This window comes from Gorilla gorilla, chromosome 23, assembly GCF_029281585.2.
Source record: "Gorilla gorilla gorilla isolate KB3781 chromosome 23, NHGRI_mGorGor1-v2.1_pri, whole genome shotgun sequence".
In the NCBI taxonomy this organism is placed as follows: Eukaryota; Metazoa; Chordata; class Mammalia; order Primates; family Hominidae; genus Gorilla; species Gorilla gorilla.
In genome coordinates, this window is record NC_086018.1 from 30,817,744 (window position 1) to 30,839,916 (window position 22,173).

Genomic DNA, 22,173 nt, shown 5'->3' on the forward strand with positions numbered 1-22,173 from the left:
ACCCAGCCTGCATCTTCATTCTTACTGTTAGCCTCAGGTTCACCCCACCTAGCTTATTAAGTCATATTGAATAATCAATTCTTACATATTATTAGGCTCATGGACACCATGACATCCAGACTGATGGGTGCCTGCTGAACGGGGTGACCCTAGCAGGAGGACTCCCCTACACAAGGATTCATGGAGTTTGCTGTTTCTTTTCCTTAGGGTGAGAACCAAACTGCCTTCACACGGTGGGCAGAGGGGAACTGACTCAGGTTTGGAATAAGAGAGAACATCCCAGCTGAAAAGCTCTTGGAATTCGCTGAACTTCAAGACACTGTGTGGACCAGCTTAGGATAGGGAGTGAGAAGAAATTAACCAAAAGGTAATTTCATTACTTTTCAGCTGGAAAAAAGATCAGATTACACTTGTGCTTTCATAATTAAGTAGCTGCTGGAATAAAACGCTTCAGATGCTTTCTATGAGAAAACTGCTGCTTGAAGTTCAGCAGAAGTTATCTACTTGATACTTACATTCCAGGCAAGGCCTTCCGTTGGAGAAAATATCGGCACTTTGGACAAAACTGAAACGTGAAAAGAAAGAGTAGAGAGGGCCTCTATCATGTAAGATGCTTATCCAAAGTGTATTTGGTCTGGAAAGTCTTCTAAAACCTTCCACATGACTGTGGAATAAGTCATGTGGGGCGCAGGGATAAGCGAATCTCTCAAATTCCACCACGTATGCCCTCATTCAACCTGGATCCTTAGAGTGGCCTCCAGGGCACTCTGCTCAGGACTCAGTCAGCTGTTGGCCACACCCATGCTCTCCAGTCTCCTGAGACCCTATTTGGTTCTGAGAGGGCTAAAAAGCAGTGTGGCTAAATATCCCAGGCCTCAAAGTATTCCTACTGTGGTTGGGGAAGCGATAGAATCATACCCCATAAAACAATGAAAACAGTGCTAGAAAAACATCGAGAGACAGAAACATCTCTATGAGTTAGGCCACAGTTAGAGTGAAGGCAGGGAGGGTTTTTAAAGCTGGGTGGAGGGGACAAGTCAAAAAGATGTGGAAACTGGTTTCCCTTTCCTATGGCTAAAGTGCTCAAAGGGGAAAAAGGAGTTTCAAAAATGTTCTTGGAAATACCATCTCTCACGAATTCTTCGGCCTCTGCTGTCCCAATGTCACTTGTCTGAGATGTAAACAGAGGAGTTCTGAGAAAGAAGCTGAACTTGCATTTCTCCCTGTTTCTATTTGTTCCAAACTTGTGGCATTTCTAACAGGATGAAGTGGAAGAGAAAGGGAAAGAGACAAAAGTGTAGAAAGATGGAAGATCCCAGCTGCAAATGGCCATTTGCAGTTAGATGGAACAGCTGCTGACGTTCAGGGAAATGCATGTCTCTCTTCAGATGGGAAGGAGCAGTGGAAAGGGGTGACGAGTTCCTGGCTGGCCACCAATCATCCCATCTTTCTGTGCCGGTTCCTCATCTGGAAAGTGGGAGTGATACTTGTGCTTGCTTTTCCTATCTACAAAGATTATTGTGAGAGCTATAATACGGTGAGATACAGAATCCTGCTTTTAAAAATACAAAGCAGAATCAAGATGTCAATAATAAGGATAGTTATTGTGTTAGTTATTTGCAATCATCTATTATAGCTAGTCGTCTAGGATCCTGGATCGTTCTCCTGGTTTTACTACAGTTTTGGATCAGCTCACCCCCAAATCCCTTGCTGAAGGGTGGAGCCCTGTCAGCCATGGGCAGGGAACCACTTCCTCTTGCCTTTCTACTTTCTGTCTTTCAAACATGCCCAGGGTCTTTGCACTTGCTGTTCCCCCTGCCTGGTACCTCTCTCCTGTGGCTTGCCCCAGAGCTGATCCTTGTCTTTGTCCACTTCTCAGCGAGGATGGCACTTCAGGGAGCCCTTCCCTTGCTATCGCAGAGAGAGCAGGCCCTCCCCAGTCATGTCCAACCCAGAACTCTGTTTTGTTTTCTTCATAGCCCTAGTATCACAGAAAATCACCCTGTGCATTCATGGATGTCCACGGGGGCAAGGGCTTTGTGTTGCTTAACCCAGCATCCTGAACCGTGTTTGTTGAATGAATACAGAACCCCGTTTGCTCTGGGGGAGCACAAAAAACAGTCTTCTATCATATATCATAGCCAGCTGCAAACAGCAGATGGCTTCCCATATCCCAGAGAGTAAGAACCAGAGAGAGAGAGAGTGAGTTTGGGTCTTTCTCCTCTGTGCCTGCTCTCTCCAGAGAAACTGGAGGGGTAGCAGTTAGCATTCCCCCGCTGGTTCCACCAAGCACAGTCAAGGTCTCTAGGACATGGCCACCCCTCACCTGTGGAAGGGGTCCTGCTGGGGTGGGTGGGTGTTAGTTGGTTCTGGTTTGGGTCAGAGGCACCCAGTGGCCCAGGTGGGCGTGGGGCCAGGGCGCAGACGAGAAGGGGCACGAGGGCGCCGCTCCGAGGACCCAGCGGCAAGCACCGGTACCGGGCGCGCCCCAGCCCACCCACTCGCGTGCCCACGGCGGCATTATTCCCTATAAGGATCTGAACGATCGGGGGGCGGCCCCGCCCCGTTGCCCCGTGCCCCCGGCCCCGCCCCCTTTTTGGAGGGCCGATGAGGTAATGCGGCTCTGCCATTGGTCTGAGGGGGCGGGCCCCAACAGCCCGAGGCGGGGTCCCCGGGGGCCCAGCGCTATATCACTCGGCCGCCCAGGCAGCGGCGCAGAGCGGGCAGCAGGCAGGCGGCGGGCGCTCAGACGGCTTCTCCTCCTCCTCTTGCTCCTCCAGCTCCTGCTCCTTCGCCGGGAGGCCGCCCGCGGAGTCCTGCGCCAGCGCCGAGGCAGCCTCGCTGCACCCCATCCCGTCCCGCCGGGTACTCGGAGGGCAGCGCGCCGGAGGCCAAGGTTGCCCCGCACGGCCTGGCGGGCGAGCGAGCTCGGGCTGCAGCAGCCCCGCCGGCGGCGCGCACGGCAACTTTGGAGAGGCGAGCAGCAGCCCCGGCAGCGGCGGCAGCAGCGGCAATGACTCCTTGGCTCGGGCTCATCGTGCTCCTGGGCAGCTGGAGCCTGGGGGACTGGGGCGCCGAGGCGTGCACATGCTCGCCCAGCCACCCCCAGGACGCCTTCTGCAACTCCGACATCGGTAAGCGCTCCTGGTGCCCCGCCCGAGCCCCACGCTGCAGCCGGGACTGCAGCGCTGCTTAGGGAGGCAGGGCGAGCCCCACTCCTTTCCTCTGCCCCAGGAGAGGGGCAGACGGGGTTGGGGCGGAGTGGAGAAACTCGATGTCCTTGGGCGGGGGCGCTGGCATAGCTGAGAGGGGAAGATGCCCTGCAGAGGAAACTCACAGTGGCTGAGGGAGCCCCTGGCCGCCTTTGCTTTCCTAACTTAGGTCGTGAGGTTCCTACCGGTCCTTTTGACATCTGGAAAATGTCCCCATTCACTACTAACGGAGGAAGGGCTAGAAGAGAAGGGTGGGGAAAGGGTTCCCAAAACTTGGAATGCTAACTAAAGTGCTGGGAAATTGAATAGTTAAAGAAAAAAAAAAAGTTGCCCGCCATGTGCACGGAAAGTTGCAGGAGAAACTTGGAGTACTCCGAGTCTGCATCATCTCCTGCGCCTATGAAATTCATTCTTTTCACTGAGACCCAACCCAGCTGCAGGCTTCCCAGGCAAGCGCTAACCGAGCTTCTGGGACTGCCAAGTTTGGGTGGATTTAAGGGGGAAAATGAGGAGAAAGCTGTGGCATTGACCCACGCCCTGGAGGCACTGTGTTTGAGAGTGTTGATAGCCAGCAGAAGGTGCGAGGGGTCACTCACCACATAGGTGTGAAAATTCACAGGAAGGCTATTTTTTTTCCCCTTGAATGTGTGTGGGGAGGGGGAGAATGGGTAGTGGAAAACAGATTTGTCACCAAAAGAACAAACCTGCCAAGGGTCACATCACGGTGACAGTTCCAGACTGGACTTAGTGTCTTGAGTAGAGAGACCCTGTAAAGAGACCTCCTACTCCTTAGTGTGTATGGAGGGCCCCGAGAGCATCCTGGGAGGCTTGTCTGGGAGTGTTTGGGACACTTGTGTTTGGATGGCTAAAGGTGGAGTGGCATCTGGGAAACATCTCTCTCCTCCTTTCCAGCCCATAAAGCATGCAAGTCCAGTGGCTCTGCTGGGAGAGTGTGTGTGTGCACGCTGGGCTGGGCTGGGCTGGGCTGGGCGGTGGGGTGGGACAGCCTTGCCGCCCTCTGCCTGTGTCGATTCAGAGGTGAAGAATGGAGCGTGTGTGTTTTAAGTACAGTCATAAAGGAGAAGGAAATTTTCCACTGAGTCTTGGGTGAGGGACTCTACCAGCGTGTTGTGGTGAGGAGGGGGAGGAGGTAGGAGCTTGGCAGGGGAGGCAGTGAGGGCCAGGAGGGGCACTGCTGGTGGGCTGGGCTGAGCCTAGAGGTCAGAGTGGGGGTGTGGTGACCAGAATGTCAGTACAGTTGGCAGCTGAGGGTGTTTGTGTGACCTGAGGTCACCCTTGTAAGAGGCTCCCTGGGGCCCGCATGGTATATCCTCCCCTCTCCTGGGGGAACCCAGCTGGCCCGGGATTTGTGGATTGCTTAGAAAGATCCTTTTGGGCAGCCTGAAGACTGGGGAGGGTTTTCCTCCCTCCTCCACCTCCACCCACATTCCACTTACCCTTTCCCTCCTCATCCCAGTTGGTAACATTCCCACCTGATTAGTGTGGGGAGTTGCTGCTGCAGCTGAGTTCTGGTTTTGCCCAGCAGGATCACACACATGCGGCCAGGAGGCTGGCAGGTGGAATCAGGGTGTGCAGCCCAAGTCCTTTTCTGCTGGAAAATGGGCTGGGTGACTTCACTTGCGTTTTTTTGGTATGTAGTGGGAGTAGGTCCCCATTCTTCCCCCTTGCCCTTTGCTTTGGGGTTTCTACCCTAAAAATTGACCACGGAAAAGTGAAAACAAGCATGAGTAGATCCTGCTTCCAATGGGGGCCTTCCCATCTGCTTACCGCTTAGGTTTCCTGCGGTGTGTCTGAGCAATGCAGAAAGTTTCTTACAATTTCTCTGGATTGATACAAGAAATAGCTCCCTCGCTCCTCTTCATAAATTTCTCAGAGAAAATCTAAGTTACCAGGAAGTACCCAAAGACCAGGAGATTGTGGAATCAAAAAGAAAAAAAGAAACAAAAAATCTTCGATGCTCTGGCATGGATCCCAAATTGTTCTGCCTGGGTTTGGTGAGCTGCACTAGTGGCAGGGATGAGCTAATGCTTTTAAAATGGGAGGTGTGGGTGTGAGCTGCTTGCCTGCCGACCTCCCTCGCCTTGTGCAGCACCCTGCTGGCGTCCAGTACTTGGCTCCCAAGTTTCATTGCTCAGAGCCTTTCTGGTTTCCAGTCTGGGTTGAAACTGTCTATTCTCTCCCTCAAACAAATATGAAGGAGCTCCCCATTCCTTGGGACCCACACAACCCCACCAGTCAACTTTGTAGCCCCCTAAAGGTGTTCACGTCAGCCCATCAACTTCCTGTTTTAAAACCATCATGGTGGTTTTCTCTTCATGGCTTGGTGCCATGTTGGCCTAGCAAAAGGCACAGGAGGCCTGGCCCGGTCCTCTCCAGGGGGGCTGCCCGATGGCCTTTCCTCCTGTCTCTGCTCATGCACAGGTGTCTCTTTTTGTCTTTTTTCCCCAAAGTCCTAGGGCCTGGCACGGCATTCTGGGGGAGGAGGAGTTAAAAGGTGTTTCTATGGCAACTCCAGGCCCTGCACCCTATGGAAGTGTTTAGGAGAAGAATAAACTACATGCCGGCTTATAGGACACACTGTGGGGGAAAGAAAGGGACTTGGCAGCAGGCAGGATGTCTGTGGTCCCCCTCCCTGGCCAGTCATTGCCCCTGAAACTCCTGACAAAACCTTGACTCTAGAAGAGGAATGGGAGGGGACTGGAGATGACGAAGGCGGCCTCGGCCTGGGCAAATCTGCCCTGGCAGCTCTGTCCAGCTCAGGAAGGGGTGGGCTGTGCCAAGGGCTTTCTGAAAATGTGCATGTGTGCGTGTGTGTGTGCGTGCGTGTGTGGCTTCTGCAAAGGTGGCTGGCAGGGCTGAGGGGGGTGCAGCAGAGAGAGAGAATTTTGCTTCAGAATGCCAAGCCCTTCTCTCCTTCTCTCTTGCCGCCTTTGCATGGGAGGAATGGGGCTGTAGGATGAAGCGTGTTCGGGGCCTGCCTCTGAGCCTGTTGGGAATTTGAGCATGAGGCTCAGCTGGGGGGCCGGCTGCCAGCCCCAGAGGATGGCCCCTGGATAGCTCCAAATTGTTCTGACAGGGGCCAGTGCCAGCAGATTCTTTCAGTATCAGATCTGAGGTTGTCGTTTTAGCAAAGAAGCCATTTTCAAAGAAACCAGATCCATCCCCTCTCCCTCTTACACACAATTACACCTCAACACTGGGCTTTGCAACTTAAGGAAAATAGAAAGAATCAGACTTTGGAGAGGCGCCAGCACTTGGTAGGGCAAGTCTGGGGGACCCAGGCTGTGGATGTCTTGGGAACCATGGAAGGAGGAGAGCTGCTATCCAGCTGGAGGAGGGAAGAGACATCTCTTAGGCCCCTCCTGGTTGCACGCACTTCCCAAATGCCATCTCTTTCACCCCCTCCCCCCACCCCCCACAGCAACCTTAAGAGTAGGTATTGCACCCATTTTTCAGATGGAAAACACTGAGGCTGAAGAGACTGTGCTTGTCCAAGGCCACCCAGTTGCTAAATGATAAAGCTAAAGCGTATTATCAGTTATACCATGCTTCAAAAACCTTTCAACTTTCATTGACACATGACATTCTAAGGCGACCAGGAGATGGAATGGATGGTTAACATTTGCAGAATGCTTTTCTTCTACATTTGGGTTTTCTTTAAAAATATGAAGACAGCCAAAATGGCCAGAGGTTTTAATTAAACATCATCTTTAGGGAGGGAGAGCTTATTATTATTCTAGTGTATCATAGAGGAAAATTCTAATGTTCTTTGGCTATTAGATCTGGAAAAGACCCTTGAAACCATCAAGCCACAGTAATAAAAGGACTTGGTTTGTCTCACTGTGGCCCAAGGAGAAGTAAGGTTAATAGAGACAAGACATTTCAGGGCTTCAAGACTCTTCCCTTAAAGGTGGGATCAGTTAGGGCTCCCCAGCGGGAGGTACCCAGTCTGCCAGTGTGGTAGGAGGAAAGCCAGGGGGAGTCTGGAGACTGGGTCCCAGCTGGAGAAGGTGCCCCTCTGACAGTTCTGTGTCCCTTTCACAGTCCCTGGATAGATAAGGCTAGAAAAGTGGCCACAGAAGTAGCTTGGGTGGAGGGATTTTTGTTTGTTTTGCATGAACAGCAGGAACCATTCAGCTCCACTGCTGAATGGCACATTCCAACAGGTTCACTAATTAAAAACAAAAACAACAACACGATTCTCCATCGCACTTGGCTTTTACCATTCCAGCCAGTATGGACAAGGAGGCCCCTTCTTCTACCTTTTGTCGTAGTCAACTCCTGGGTGGCCTTGAGAGGCAGGGTGGAGTGGTGGAAAGGCAATGGGGGGGGCAGATCTGAGCTCCACTCCTTCCTCTGGGGCTTGTTGGCTGTGTGTGCCTAGGCACATATGGGCTACCTTTGAGCTTTAGTTTTCTTATTTATACAAGGGGAATAACAATTTGTACCATCTTGGCCTGTTTCATCTATATTTTAAAAGCTACAAGTATATGAATGCATTCTATGTCCATGTATGTATCTCTCTGTATATCTATGATATATCCATTTCTATTTATCATTTATCATCTATCTATCTAGCTATATATCTCTCTATCTAAAATCGGAGAAGAGTAAAATCCTTTCTGATTACTTTTTCTAACTCTAGTCCCTTCTCCAAATCCTTTTCTTCCTATACATTTACATACATAGGTACCCATAGCAAATTTATAGTAGTTTTTCCCTTAGAAACATGAATAGTAGAACATTAAACATCATGGAATACCACATAATACCACATATAGTATTCTGCTTGTTTCCCATTCAACAATGCGTACTAGAGATCTTTCTACTTAATATATATATAAAACTGTCAGAGGAGCACCTTCTCCAGCTGGGACCCAGTCTCCTGACTGCCCCCCTGGCTTTCCTCCCACCACATTGGCAGACTGGGTAGCTCCCCCTGGGGACCCCTAACTCATCCCCACCTTTAAGGGAAGAGTCTTGGAACCCCAAAATGTCTTGTCTCTATTAACTTTACTTCTCCCTGGGCCACAGTGAGACAAACCAAGTCCTTTTATTACTGTGGATTGATGGTTTGGAGGATATATATATATATAAATATATAATTTATATATATAATATATAAATATTAATTTATATATAATATATATTTATAAATATAATATATAAATATATATTTATATATAATATATTTATATATTATATTTACAAATATATATTTATATATAATATATAATATATATTTATATATTTTATATATTATATAATATATATTTATATATTTTATATAATATATAATATATATTTATATATTATATAATATATATTTATATATTATATATTATATAATATATATTTATATATATTATATATTATATAATATATAAATATATATTAATTATATATAATATATATTTATATATTTTATATATTATATATAATATATATTTAATATATTATATATATTATATATAATATATATTTATATATTCTATTTACATATATATTTATATATAATATATATATTTCTTTTATGTATTTCATGAGGTTATAATTTTAAACAGCTAATAAGTATAGAGTGATTACTATGTGCCAGGCATTATTCTAAGTCATTAACTTACATTAACTCATTTAATTCTCTCAGTTTTATGAGGGAGGTGTGCTATTGTCATCTCCATTTTATAGCTGAGGAAACTGAGGCTTAGAAAAATGAGGTAACTCGTTTAAGGTTATACTGCTAGCAAGGAATAGAGCCTGTATTTAAGCCCCTTCACCCTGGCTCTAAAATATATTTAACAACTATACTATAGATCACATTATACCATATCATATTATATACACTACTACATACCCTTATATTATTATAATTATATAATATGCATTTTCAATTTTAATAGTTCCTGCCAATTTGGCCTCCACAGTGGCTGTGTTAACATAGTTCTTTTCATATATGCAACATGAGGGGATGGAGGAATGTTAGAGCCCTGTGCTTAAGAGACTCCCATGCTTCTCTCAAATAGAAAAACAATTTATAATTTTTATTGGCTTACTGAGTGTTTTTTTTCCTTCTTTTTGTCTCTTTGAAAGGGAGCAAAATTAGGGCCACGAAGATCAAGTTAATGGGAGTATTTTCATAGGGAGAGGAAGGCTGCAATGCCAGGAAAGCTGTGACTCTTGACTTGTTGCATGCTGGAGTAATTCGGTTGAAGATAGTTTTATGTATTTATTTTGCTTTCATAATAAGCAATGGACCATTTATTACACCAAGTTGTTTGACTTTGAGGACTTACATGGACTCAGGTTCAAAGGTATATGTGGCTGTGTTTTGAACACACATACACAGGGTTTTGCTTTCTGACTCAAAGCTGTCCACTGGCCAGGCTCATGGTGGAAGCAAGGGCACTCACTCATCTGTCTCCCTTCTTGTTGCCTATGGATGGCACTTGGGTGAGAGCAGTGGGATGGTCACAAGGAGGAGGATGGACTGCCGAGAGGGAGGCTGGGTGGACCCCAGCCAAGAAGGACACTGGGGTCTCATTATTATGGGAGCTAGAAGGCCTGGTTTAGGAAAGAATTCCTGTTCTGATGAAAGCTCTTCAGTGGACTCTTAGGATAAAGTATCATCAAATGGCTTTTATAAGGGCCAGTGTGGACCCTGCCTACCTCATCCTCATAGTCTCATCACTGGTCTGTCCTGCTCCAGCTGTTCATACTCTGTCTCTCTGGCTCTTGGCCCATGACACCCCCTCGGTTTTGAACACTCCTCATTAACTTCTCATTCTCTAGGTCTCCTTTGGTTCCTTTCCCTGATCACTCCTTGGCATTGGTACAGACGAACAGTCATAAACCTTGCCCATATTTTAAGCATGCTGAAAAACGCCATCTCTAGTAAAACCCAAATTCTCCAAAGCTGCATGGGAAACTCCCAGAGGGGATCATTCCTGGGCTGGGAGAAAGAACTTAGGGCTGTGTGCCACCCAGAGGGATGCACCTAATCCACTTTAGGGGGGAAGCACCCACTATGCTCTCTGCATTACTTGATAAGTCTAGTCCTGTCTTCTGGTGGACATGATACCCTAGCACCCTCCCAGAGAAGAAAGTGGAGATTTCTAAATGCCAACCCTGCAGGAGATCACAAACATAATACTGTAATTTTCATAGTAAGTGTGGTGCCCTTACTATGTGCCAGGCACTGTACCAAGCTCCTTACTTGCCTATCAGTCATCCCAGCTGCCTGATGAGCTGTCTCAGGCTAGGGAAGCCAAATGGCTTGCCCAAGCTCACACCACTTGCAACCTATACTTGCTTAGCCTATCTCCAAAACCTGTTTTTCCAATCAGTCTCTCGTATAGACCAAGGGCTACAACTTTTTAGACTTGGGAAGATTCTACCCATTTTGCGACCTCTCCACATGAGTCTTTGGCTCCCCACTGTTGGGGTCCCCCTCAGTCTGCTTATCTTTGGTTTTCTTCCTCTCCAGACATGCCTTCCCTGCTGCCCCCAAATTTTATTACTGTATAGTCAGTTCTGGGATCCTAACATAACCAAGCCTTACCTCCTAACCCAGTGCCCTTTCAACTCTCTCAGTGGTTCCCAGACTTTTCAACACTATGGAATTTTTTAAAATTAATTTTTCCCTTCAATAAGTTCTGTGTTTGGAACAGTTATCCGTCACAATTTTATGTGTTGAGTGTTGATTAACTTTCCATTAAAAAACAAATTAAAATATAACTAGAACTGCTGATACTAGCCAGTCATTATTCTGACACAATCAGCTAATATACTAATTAATTATAGCCCAAAGCAAGGACGGTTGGTGTTTTCATAAGCCTGGGAAGTTTTCTCATGGGTTCCTGGGTGATTGCATTGTCGGATTTGGGTTGGCTTACTGATATGCCTAAAATAGCTCCTGGCTTCTTTGGTATATCGCTGTCCTTTGCCCCTCCTGAGAATCTTTAGTTTCATGCCAGCTTAGCATCTCTTCTCCCTGTGGGCAGGTCCCATGCATTTACTGCCATTGTCACTTCTCCCTGTTACCCACAGTGCTGCCACCATGCCTGGGATAGACAGCAGGTAACTGATGTGTCCTAGTTGAGGTCCCTATCCTTTCAGAGGAGGTGACATGGGTTCAGATATTTTCCTATGTTCATGTCTGGCATCCAGGGGTACACAAAGTATTGATTCTAGCTAAAGGGACTTACTAAATACTGTTTGACAGGAGGCCCACAGGTGTCTATCTGGGCTGCAGTGGAACTAAGAGGTCTTTTTGTTCAGTTGTTAAAAAATTAGTGTTTGTAGCTTCAGAGGGGCCCCAGAGAACATTTCCTGACCCATTTAGAGGCCATCTGTGTGGCTAGGATGGCTTTGCTGTCACAGAAGGGACACTTCACACTACCCAACACTCAAGTCTGATTTATGTTCATGTAAATCCGATCACCTAATGGTGGCATTCACGGCTTGGAGACAAGAAACTTTAAGTGTTTCCAGGCCTGCAGCCACCTGGCTTTTTGTGGGGGTGGGGAAGGGAAGGAAAGCTGTACAATCTGGCCTTAGAGAGCCCAAGGTAAAGTTCAGTTAGTGGGAAAACAGAGCCCTGGATGATTGGGCGGGGGGTGGGTATTGGGGAGTGGAGAGGGGAAGTCCTGAGCTGACCAAGCCTCCAAGAGCCATTCCGGAACTAGAGATCTTAAATACTACATGGTAATTATCCCCTCTGCCTCTGCCCATGAGGGTGTCAGGCACAGGGCCGCCCGGCTGCCTGCAGAGAAGAGCTGTTTCATTCAGAAACTTCAGAGCTCCTGCAATGCCTGGATTAGGATGTGGGGACGGTGAGTTTCGCAACCAGGGTCAGATTTCATGAAGACTTGGTTTCGTGACTTGAGGTGTTTGACCAAGGTGTTTGCATCTCATGTATTTAGGAAGGGCTCCCTTTTGACTTAGACTTTATCATCATGAATAAGCTCCCTGCCTTTTCGATTCGGAAACATGATAGCTCTTGTGAGCTCTGCTACTCCCAAGCTTGGGCAGGTTCTTTGCCTCAGTTTCCTCATCTCTAAAATGGGGGGAAATATATTATGTACCACGTGGTAACTTCATTGGCAATTAAGTGAAATACTTCATGGAATGTTTAGCACTAAATATTCCTTAGTGTTGAAAAGGCTGGGAACCACTGAGACAGTTGAAAGGGCACTGGGTTAGGAGGTAAGGCTTGGTTATGTTAGGATCCCAGAACTGACTATACGGTAATAAAATTTGGGGGCAGCAGGGAAGGCATGTCTGGAGAGGAAGAAAATCAAAGATAAGCAGACTGAGGGGGGCCCCAAAAGTGGGGAGCCAAAGACTCATGTGGAGAGGTCACAAAATGGGTAGAATCTTCCCAAGTCTAAAAAGTTGTAGCCCTTAGTCTATACAAGAGACTGATTCTTGGCACAGAATAGCTCAATAAGAATAAGCATGAGCTTTTAGTAGTAGTGTTGTTATAGAGCAGAGCTGATAATCTCACTTCACTTTCGGTGAGGAAAATGGCGCTCTGTGGTGTGATGTGATGTTTTCCAGGGTCATATAGAGAGAGCTGAGTTTCAATTCAAAATCATGGTTTGATCTCCCCGCCTCCAAATCTAATGTGTTCCATTTTGTCACAGTGCTTCCCACAGGGCAGAGAAAGAAACAACAAAGTTCCTACTCTATTTTCACAACTCTTCACATTTTAGAGTCTTAAGTCCATTTGATCTCATTTGATGACAACTTCCCAACGAGGAAAGCAGGATGGTATTGGGGGGTCGGTCATAGTTCCCAGTTAGTGGATGTCAGTATTGAGAATGGCGGGGTTCTGTGGCTTAGCCATATAGCCAATACATGGAATGGGATTGGAACCCATGTCTTCTGAGGGCAAGCCCAACGCTTGTCAAGGATCTGGTGCTGCCCTTCCCTCTTTAGACAGCTCCCATTGATAAGCAGAGGTAGAAGTCACTAGGGTAGCCAAAGAGAGGGTCCTAGAAATGGATTGGTGACAATGAACTTGGCTGAAGAGTCAGCAACCGCTCCCCTATCCACTGCCAGGGCTGGGAGGTGCAGTGTGGCATGGAGGAGGAGTGCTGGCTGGAGTTAGGAGGCCTAAGGTCTAGTCCTAGTTCATCATCTGACTCTGGAGTCCCCTTGGTGATACTGACCTCCCTGGGTTTGGTCTCTTATCTGTAAAACAGCAGGATATTGGCTCTATGTGGTGTGTATTTCACTGAATGCCTACTATGGTCAAGTTTTTCTGGCTCTAAGTTCGCTTGGAAAGGGCTCTCTACTTTAGCTGAATAACTCAGCACCTAAATCTGTCAACCACACCCTTTAGTAGGTAACTTTGTCAGAAATATGGTCTATTAAGATAAGAGCCAGGATTTCTGTGGTTGCAAAAGTGGATGCAGGCTCTGAACAAAACCTCTAATGAGCTGAGATACTTTATCAGATGACATATTTGACCACCAAACTTCTGTTGGAGCAGGGCTGATTTGCCAAAGAGACAGCAACCTTGCAGACTTAGTCAATGGCTAGAATTAAGACTCAAGGTCACTTCAGGGCCTGTCATTGATTGCGGGAGGGCTTGGTAAAAATTGAACCTCATTAACACCACTGAAGAAGCTGATGGACAAGAAATGGAATTAAGACTCAATACTCATCAAAATAAGGCTTTCCTTATCCACAGCCTACCTGAGCAGTGCCTCACTCTGGAAAATGTGGTTCATGGCTCAGCTCAAACATTTTCTGTTGCTGAGAGGACTTCTCTCGTGGAAGTCTGGCTCAGATGAACACATGTGTGATCTGATGGAACCTCTGTTTAAGTGAATGAGGAGGGTATTTGGAAGACTCAGATCAAACGTGTGCCCCATTGGGCAGTCACTATCTGCTCCCCTGACAGGGAGAAACCCCAGTGACAGGACAGAAAGCTCCAAAGATCCTGAGGAAGTTTGGAAGGTCAAACTTCACCACTGCAAGGACTGAGAGATCCAAGAATCTCAGAATCCAGGTTGGTCTCCAGGGTGCAGTTCTGAACAAATGAGTGCAGTGGATAAAAAGCTTATACTTGAGGTGGGAAGGTGGGTGTGGGTTCCAGTTCCTTCTTTGGCTGATTCTCTTTTGGCCTGGATTTCCTCACTTGTCATCCATGCCATGTCACAAACCCAGTGCCTACAGGGACCAGGTACAGAAGCTGGATATTTGAGTATCAGACATATTGGAATATTACTCACTCCTACCAAATATGTTTATGGTTCCCCATTCTCTTGGTTTCCATTTTGGAGAGCTAAACAGGTACTAAAAATGATTTCTTTATTATAAGACAAGCAATAAAACAGTGGGCAAGTGTGATGATAAACAGCATCTGAGCTTTGGCTTTGGAGTTGGGGAGACAATAGAGAGTGTCAGTAACTGTGGTGAACCGTACAGTCCAGGTCCCTTCTGGAGGGGACAGCTGCTGTCCAGCTCCAGCCTATCAGGATGTGAGTCTAGTGATGCCAGATTTCCAGTCTCTTAGGACAAGCAAGAAATCCAAATTTTTAATGTAACATCTTCTGAAAAGACACACACACACACACACACACACACACACGTGGACCAAACAAAACATGTCCATGGGCCAGATTCAGCCTTGTGGGTCACCAGTTTTGTGATCCGGAATCCATTGTATTTCTAGAATCTCCTTTCAATTCTCAGATCTCTGAGTGAGTAACACCCAATGTTTTTTTTATGGCAAAATGTGTCCTGCATTTCCTACACTTTCTGAGCTGGAGCACAGGTTCTGGAGTTAGACCACTTGGCTCAAACCTTGGCCTCATTCATGGCTAGTTGCCTGTCCCTGGACAAGTTAATTCCCTGGTCTCATTTTTCCTATCTGTAAAATGGAGTATGCAATAATAGTGCTCTTAACCTCATAGGTTGTGGGAGAATTCACAGACACAATGGAAATAAAAGGCCTGGCTCATTGCCTGGCATGTAGTAAGGACCTGATAAATGTCAGCCATCATATTATTACTGCGTGGTATTACTGCCTCCCCTTAGATGGGAGCCAAGTCTTGCTCACCAGCTCATTGCCTGATGTTAGTAGGCATTCAATGAAAGTATCATGAATGAATGAGAACATTTGAGAAAGACAGCATTCCAGCCTTTCCAGGCAATACTCTGTGTGTGTGTGTGTGTGTGTGTATGTGTGTGTGTGTGTGTGTGAGAGAGAGAGAGAGAGAGAGAAAGAAAGAAAAGAAAGAAAGAAAACAAAGAAAGGAAAGAAAGAAAGAAGGAAAGAAAAAAAGAGGGAGGGAGGGAGAGAGGGAGAGAGGGAAGGAAGAAGGAAGGAGAGAGAGAGAGACAGAAAGAAAGAAAGAAAGAAAGAGAAAGAAAGAAAGAGAAAGAAAGAGAAAGAAAGAGATTGGTTTGAAACATTGAGAGCTGAGCTTAATGACAAAAAGCCATTCCTAACTGCTAAGCTACCGTATTAAACAGTGGCAAGTACCTTGGAAAATAAAACAGAAACCATTGCCCATCTTTTTCTAACGGAGAAAGACGAGATGGCTTGACCAGAGTGGAGATTTAGAACTTCAGGTGCTGATAAATATGGTAACATCATGGGGTGCTTTGGCAGCTGGATAGGTTTTATTTATTCAGGGCTCCTTTAAGCCAGAGGAGATTCCTGGAGGCTGCTAAAATAGAATGCTCCACCTGGATAGTTAACATCTGGATTTTATTTTGTTTCAAAAAGTTAATTACAAATAGTTCGAATTCCTTCTGGTATCCCTCTGAGAAGAGTTTCTTACTGGATGGCTCACAAGCGGGGAGACAGAAAGGGAAAAAAACTAGATTGATATTGCCCAGGAGAAACAGGATTGTGGCTACACGTGAGCCATGTATGCAATTTTGAATTTTCCCACAGTCATGGTTAAAAAAATGAGGAAAAAGTGAAATTAATTTTAATACTAAACCCAATATGTACAAAATATGACCATTTCAATATGTAATCAATTTTACACTTATTAATAAGATCTTAACATTTTTAAAATTAAGTTTTTGACATCCATTATGTATTTTACACTCATAGCATATCTCAGTTTGGACTAGTTGCATTTCAGCTACCTGTGGTTAGTGGCCGCCATGTTAATACTACAGCACAGGTCAAGATAACATTTGCAAAGGCAAGGCATCTTCCCCTCCCCATTTCTAGTTTCATGAACTGTGCACAGGGATATGGGGCTGTTGGAGGTACTTTTGGGCTGACCAAGGCTCAGAGGCTACTGACAGCCTGCTGCAAGTAACTTCTAGGCCTTGTGGGTCCCAGTGCAGGGAACCCATGTGCGGTGACACTGGAGAAGCCATCTGATCCAGGTCTCTCACTTGACAGATGGGGAAACTGAAGTCCAAAGAGGTACAGCAGCTTGGTTTAAGAGATAGAGATGGAACTGGAACAAAAATAATAACCATTTGATAATATTTTAACATTTATTGATTTGTTTTTATATGCCAAGACCTTTTCAAGCATTATCTCCTTTAAACTCTCATAACCACTCATTGAGGTAGGCACTCCTATTTCTACTTTGCAGATGAAAAACATTGGGACTTAAGAGGAATTAAATATGAAAGCAGCTACTATTTATTGACAGCTATTTTAAGATCTTTATATACCTATATACATGTAATAAATTCTATTCTTTACTATAAACATACATGTCAGAAATTATTAGTGTTATCATCCTCGTCCTCCTCATTCCACTTTGCAGATGAAAATACTGAAGCTGAGAGAGACTAGGTAACTTACCTAGTATGTACCTACATAGTGAAGCCAGATTTGAGCCGGACATCCTGACTCCAGAGTCCGAGCAATCTCACCAATTCTGCCCACGGTCACCCCACTGCATGATGGCAGAGCTAGTATTTGAGCAGGTGTGTCTGTTCTGTGGTCTGTGGTCTTCACCGCCCCACTAGACAGCCTGGATTTTTCTGCTCTTGAGTCTCAACACTTTCTGCCTTACTGTGCCACTAGTAAGGAACAGAACAGGGAGGTTTTTGACTCCAGCACTGATTGAAGGGCCCAGGCAAAGCAGGCTCGTCTCCTCTGGCTTGGCTGGTTCCCAGGCTGCCCTAACCCATGAAGCCAGATTCTTGGCCAAGTTAAGCAGGGTGGGAAGAACACTTGTCCATTCCGCCTTCCCAGTTGGGCGAGGTCAGTGTACCAGGTTGGAAAGTGGTATGTGTCTAATTGCAGGGGCCGGGGAGGGGGCGCCCAGAGGATTAACACTCTTTAAATAGACATCAGAAAACTAAGAATAGCCTTGCTGCCTGGAAATTGATGGGCATTCCTGACTACGGGCCACACACTCAGTAGGTGCTCGATAAACATGGGTGAAATACAGGAATAAACAAATACTGAAAATGGGTCATTGGGTGAGCACTTAGCCCGTAAAAATCTGTGCTTTGTATAAAAAGAACTTTGGACTGAGGTTATATGAGTCTTCCTGCAGGCTGGAGACCTCTGTTACCTTTACTTCTCTACTTTTGTTGTCTTGAGACCAGCTTTTTTATTTTTGGCGAGGAGAACAGCAGGCAGTTCAAATGTCAGGGAAAGACAAGTTCAGCTTGCTTTTTCCTTATTTCTGTCTTGTTACCTGCTATCCTGCCAGGTTAGAAAGATGGAATCACTCCCTTTTGCCCTATCATCAAGACTTCAGTGTTCCCTGGAGCACTCTAAATTTGCCATCAGACTTGGATCATCCTCTAATACCAAGCTCCCGGGTCCTTCCTGAAGGCTGCCTCCTTGTCTTGCTGAGAAGAATTAAGGTCGCTTCCCTGGCAGGAATTCAGCAGCACCTCTTGTAAGTCATCAGGTGTGCTGTAAGGATGGGGCAGGCAACATTTCTTTGTACTGTGGGAAGGCCTAAATCAGTGTTTCTCAAGGTGTGATCCTTGCACCACCAATCTTAAGAAATGTTCTTTGGAGCTGGGCACAGCGGCTCACGCATATAACCCCACCTTGGGAGGCTGACGCGAGAGGATCGCTTGAGCCCAGGAATTGAAGACCAGCCTGGGTCACATAGTAAGATTCTCTGTCTCTACTAATTTAAAAAAAAAAAAAAAGAAAAGAAAAGGTGGTTGGGCCTGTAGTCCCAGTTACTCTTGAGGCTTAGGTGGGAGAATCGCTTGAGTCCACGAGGTTGAGGCTGCAGTGAGCCATGATTGTACCACTGCACTCCAGCCAGGGTGACAGAGCAAGATTCTATCTCAAAAAAAAAAAATGTTATTTGGGAGAGCTGTTTATTGTATTCCCCCCTTGGAGAGACATGTGGCTATTAGCATAGTAAAAGCTCTGAGAAGTCCTGCTGCATGGTGACCTGTTTAGCTCTGTTTAATCCAGTGTTCTCTGAACATATGTAGCCAAGGAACTAATTTTCCCAAGAAGCACCTACAAATGCACTTGGTGAGACACTGCCCAGATGAGGATTCTGAAAACCCCTTTTGCCCACTTGCCTGCCATTGTGATTGCTGAGTAGGGAAGAAGAAATTAGGAAGTATCATCTGCATTACACAGGGAAGCTGCTCTCCTAGGGTTGCCAAACAGAAATGGCTGTAGTGGTGCCAGTGGGTGCTTTGTAGGGACCAGAAGAAAAAGGAGGAAGGGAAGGCTGACCTTCAAGGTCACACATTTGCCAGATTTAAAGTTCCTTCCTGTGCTCATGACTTGTTTTATAATCTTGCTTGGCTCAGTTCTGGGCACACATCAGATTTTTAAATCCTAGGATCTTGTTTATACCGTTAAGGACATGATTGAAGGACAGTGTGGTGAGTGTGAAGGTGAGATGTTTCTGATTGAAGGTCCATGGGGCAGGCACCCTGGGAGCAGGTAATGAACAGTAGGGGACATACCGGTGCAACCCCACCCTGGTGCCCTGGTCGTCTGGGCCAGATCTCTCCCGTCTCTGTTCTATACTTCTCTTACATCACCGTCCTACCTAATCATTTTACCGATAGGAGCACCTTTGGGATTCTGATTAAAGCTATGCATACAAATTTCAAGAGGTTCAGAAATTCTCCTAAAAGCTATCTTGGATCATTAGAACACTTGCCCTAGAGTATCACTGAGTCAATAATGGTGTTGAAACTAAACAGCAACAAAATCCCCCAAAAAAGGTAACCTAACTTAGTCTGAAAATTGTCTGAAAATTAATGGCACTGCCAGTTCAGTGGCTGCTCGGAGCGTTTTGATGAAGAAATTGGCTGATGGATATTTTGCAGCAGTCTACAGGATTTGACGTGGGATGCCATCTTTATGGACATGGCTCTGCTGGGCAAAGCCAGGACGGGCACATCCAGCCTATGCGGTCCATCAGGGGCACTCACATTTAGAATGGGGGAGTCTTAGTTAGCCCAGGGGCTGGGGGCAGCATGGTAGTGTAGAAAAAGGGGCCAGTGCCTCCAGAAAATGGGACCCCAGGCCTGGCTCTGCTCCTTCTGCTGTGTGATTCTGGTTGAGTGGCCTTCCCTTTGAGTCCTCTGGATGAAGTTAAGGAGAAGTCTTGGGTTCTCAAGTAGTCACCATTCAGACTCTCGCTTTCAGAGTATTTAAAGGAGGAAAGGAAACAGAAGGATAGGGCTGGTGGACTTAAAAGGCCGTGTGTTTGCCGCCACCCCATTTGCTCCCAGGGCTGGGTGTTTGTCTCCCCTCCAGCGCTGGGCCTCCTGCTTGGCCTCCAGCTCTTGCACCATTAACTGCAGTCAGAAAAGCTGATGTCACTGTGGCCGGCCTAGGGGGAAAGTCTCAGGATAAAACTGCTTCCACCTGGATCTGGAGAAGGGGCAGTGACTGGCAAGAGAGTCGCAGGTAGGGCTCAGAGACCAGGAGGAATCCAGTCTGGGTGTAAGAATTCCCTGTCATGGGGCTCTGAAGCCACGGGCCAGGCAGGTAGTGGATTTCAAGCCAGCCAGGGGGGTCACTTGGCCCCTGCAGCTACTCCTTGCCCCCTCCTGCATAATTTCCTATTTCCTGCCTCCTCCTCCTCTGACACAGTTATAAATAACCTCGAGGCTGGCCTCTGCGCTTAAGTATAGGTGAGCCAGAGGAAAGTGGAGGGGATCAAGGTGGAGCTGGATCTGCCACTTGGCCAGGGGGTCATAGGGTTTCAGATTGCTCAGGGGAATTTTGTTTTCTTGTTTTTTCCACTAGGGAGTGAGGTAGTGAAAGAGGAAATAAGCTGTGTTGGCACGGGGAGGCTTGGCCTTGCAGGCTGGTGCTGGGTTTCACCCGCAAGGAGCTGCCTCTCTGCTCACTGCAGATCCCCAGGACCAAAGGTCTGGAAAGAGGCTTAGTGAGAAGGCATCTCAGGACACAAAGAGGACAGGATGCCTTGCTGGTGAGGTCCTGCGGTCTCCTTCTCGAGGCCCAGCCCGGCCTCATATTGGAGGCCAAACATGTAGAAGCGTGTATCTCATTTTTTACCTTTTTTTCTCAACCACCAGCCAACGATGGGTATGTGATTTCTAAGGATGTCCATTGACTATAAAGGTCCCATTAATACATATGCTATGGACAGATTCTCTCCTTGAACACAGGTTTACGGAGCACCTACTATATTCCAGGTGCTGGGCAGAGTGCTAAGGTCACAAAAATGAATCAGCTGTGGCCTCTACAGCCTGTTCCCCTCTTGGCATAGATCTGCCCTTCCCCCTCCACAGTCTGGACAATCTGGAGTAAGCACACTCTAGGGGCCGCGTCTCCCAGCATATCTTTTGTTTTCGAAAGTTCAAAAAACAGAAGAGGAGGATTCTGAAACAGCAAACTTGCTGGGTCGTCCATAGCATATATTAACTGGCTATCTTGCTATCTGTCCATAACTTGCTACCTGTCCATAGTGTATATTAACTTCCTGGGAGCCCACTCACTGCCTGACTTCCTGTTCTGCGCATGGGCCCACGGGAAGTTCTCGCAACCATAGTTTTCTGTGATATCCATCCTACCACATGGCTTCCTGGGAAACCCATTAGCTTTTTTGTTTGTTTTGGAGCCCAAGGGAATCAGGGCCTTGAGGGGATTTTTTGGTGTGGGGGGTGGTGCAAGCTTCTAACACTGAGAGTGGGTGCTTTTCTGATTCCTATGAAGGTGGAGTGTAGGTGTCGTTCCTGGCTCAGCAGAGTCAGCCCTCTCATCCTATTCAGGCTGTCTCTGAGGCTGGCTCCTGTGCCCAAGCCCTTCCTCACTCCCTCAGGGCATGATCACAGGGCATTTCCTTAGCATTCCTCCTTTCTCCCCCGTGTGTGTGTGTGTGTGTGTGTGTGTGTGTGTGTGTGTGTGTGTGTGTGTGTGTGTGTGTGTGTGTGTGTGGTGTGTGTTCTACTCCGTGTGTGTGTCATCCTCTGCTCATCCACCCATTCCACTGCGTGTGTGTGTGTGTGTGTGTGTGTGTCATCCTCCTCTGCTCATGCACCCATTCCACTGCAGCACCTAGCATCACCTAGGGGCCTGGAAAACCTGCACCTGAAATCCGTAACTCACCGGCACCTGGCTGGTTGACTTCTTCCCCCTTAACCCCATTTACTTTGAGGATGGAGGTAGTCTTTAGGGTCAGGCTGAGATTTTTCCTGACCCATGCTTAGTTGGCACATCTTGCTTCTGCAACATGCTTGCTTAGGGTTGGGCAGGGGCCCGGAGAACACAAGTCGTGGCATCACCAGGACCTGATTACCCCCAGGCACCAAGGAGCACCTGGGACCAAGGGGAGGTTTGGGGCTTGGGATATGTTTTAGGGTGAAGGATCACAGAAGCTTACTCATACCTATTTGAAAGCCAAGTCAACAGATGTGGGTTCTTGGAAGAAGGAAAGGAGGTTAACTGCTTACTTATTAGATTAGAAGTGATGTATGAATGATAAAGAGCAGAGTTTGCCAGATATTGCTAATTAATTCTCTCACTGCTTATTTT

The 22,173-nt window shown here is 46.8% G+C and overlaps 2 protein-coding genes across 9 annotated transcripts in view; one reads left to right on the top strand and one right to left on the bottom strand.

Annotated features, from left to right (window-relative positions):
• Nucleotides 1-22,173, bottom strand: part of SYN3 (synapsin III) — a 553,389-nt gene that overhangs the window by 294,942 nt on the left and 236,274 nt on the right. The window lies entirely within an intron of this gene.
• Nucleotides 2,634-22,173, top strand: part of TIMP3 (TIMP metallopeptidase inhibitor 3) — a 61,655-nt gene continuing 42,115 nt past the window's right edge. The window contains exon 1 of the mRNA XM_004063368.5: nt 2,634-3,134. Coding sequence (XP_004063416.1) covers nt 3,014-3,134 — 121 coding nt within the window. The 5' untranslated portion in view covers nt 2,634-3,013. The remainder of the gene's footprint in view (nt 3,135-22,173) is intronic.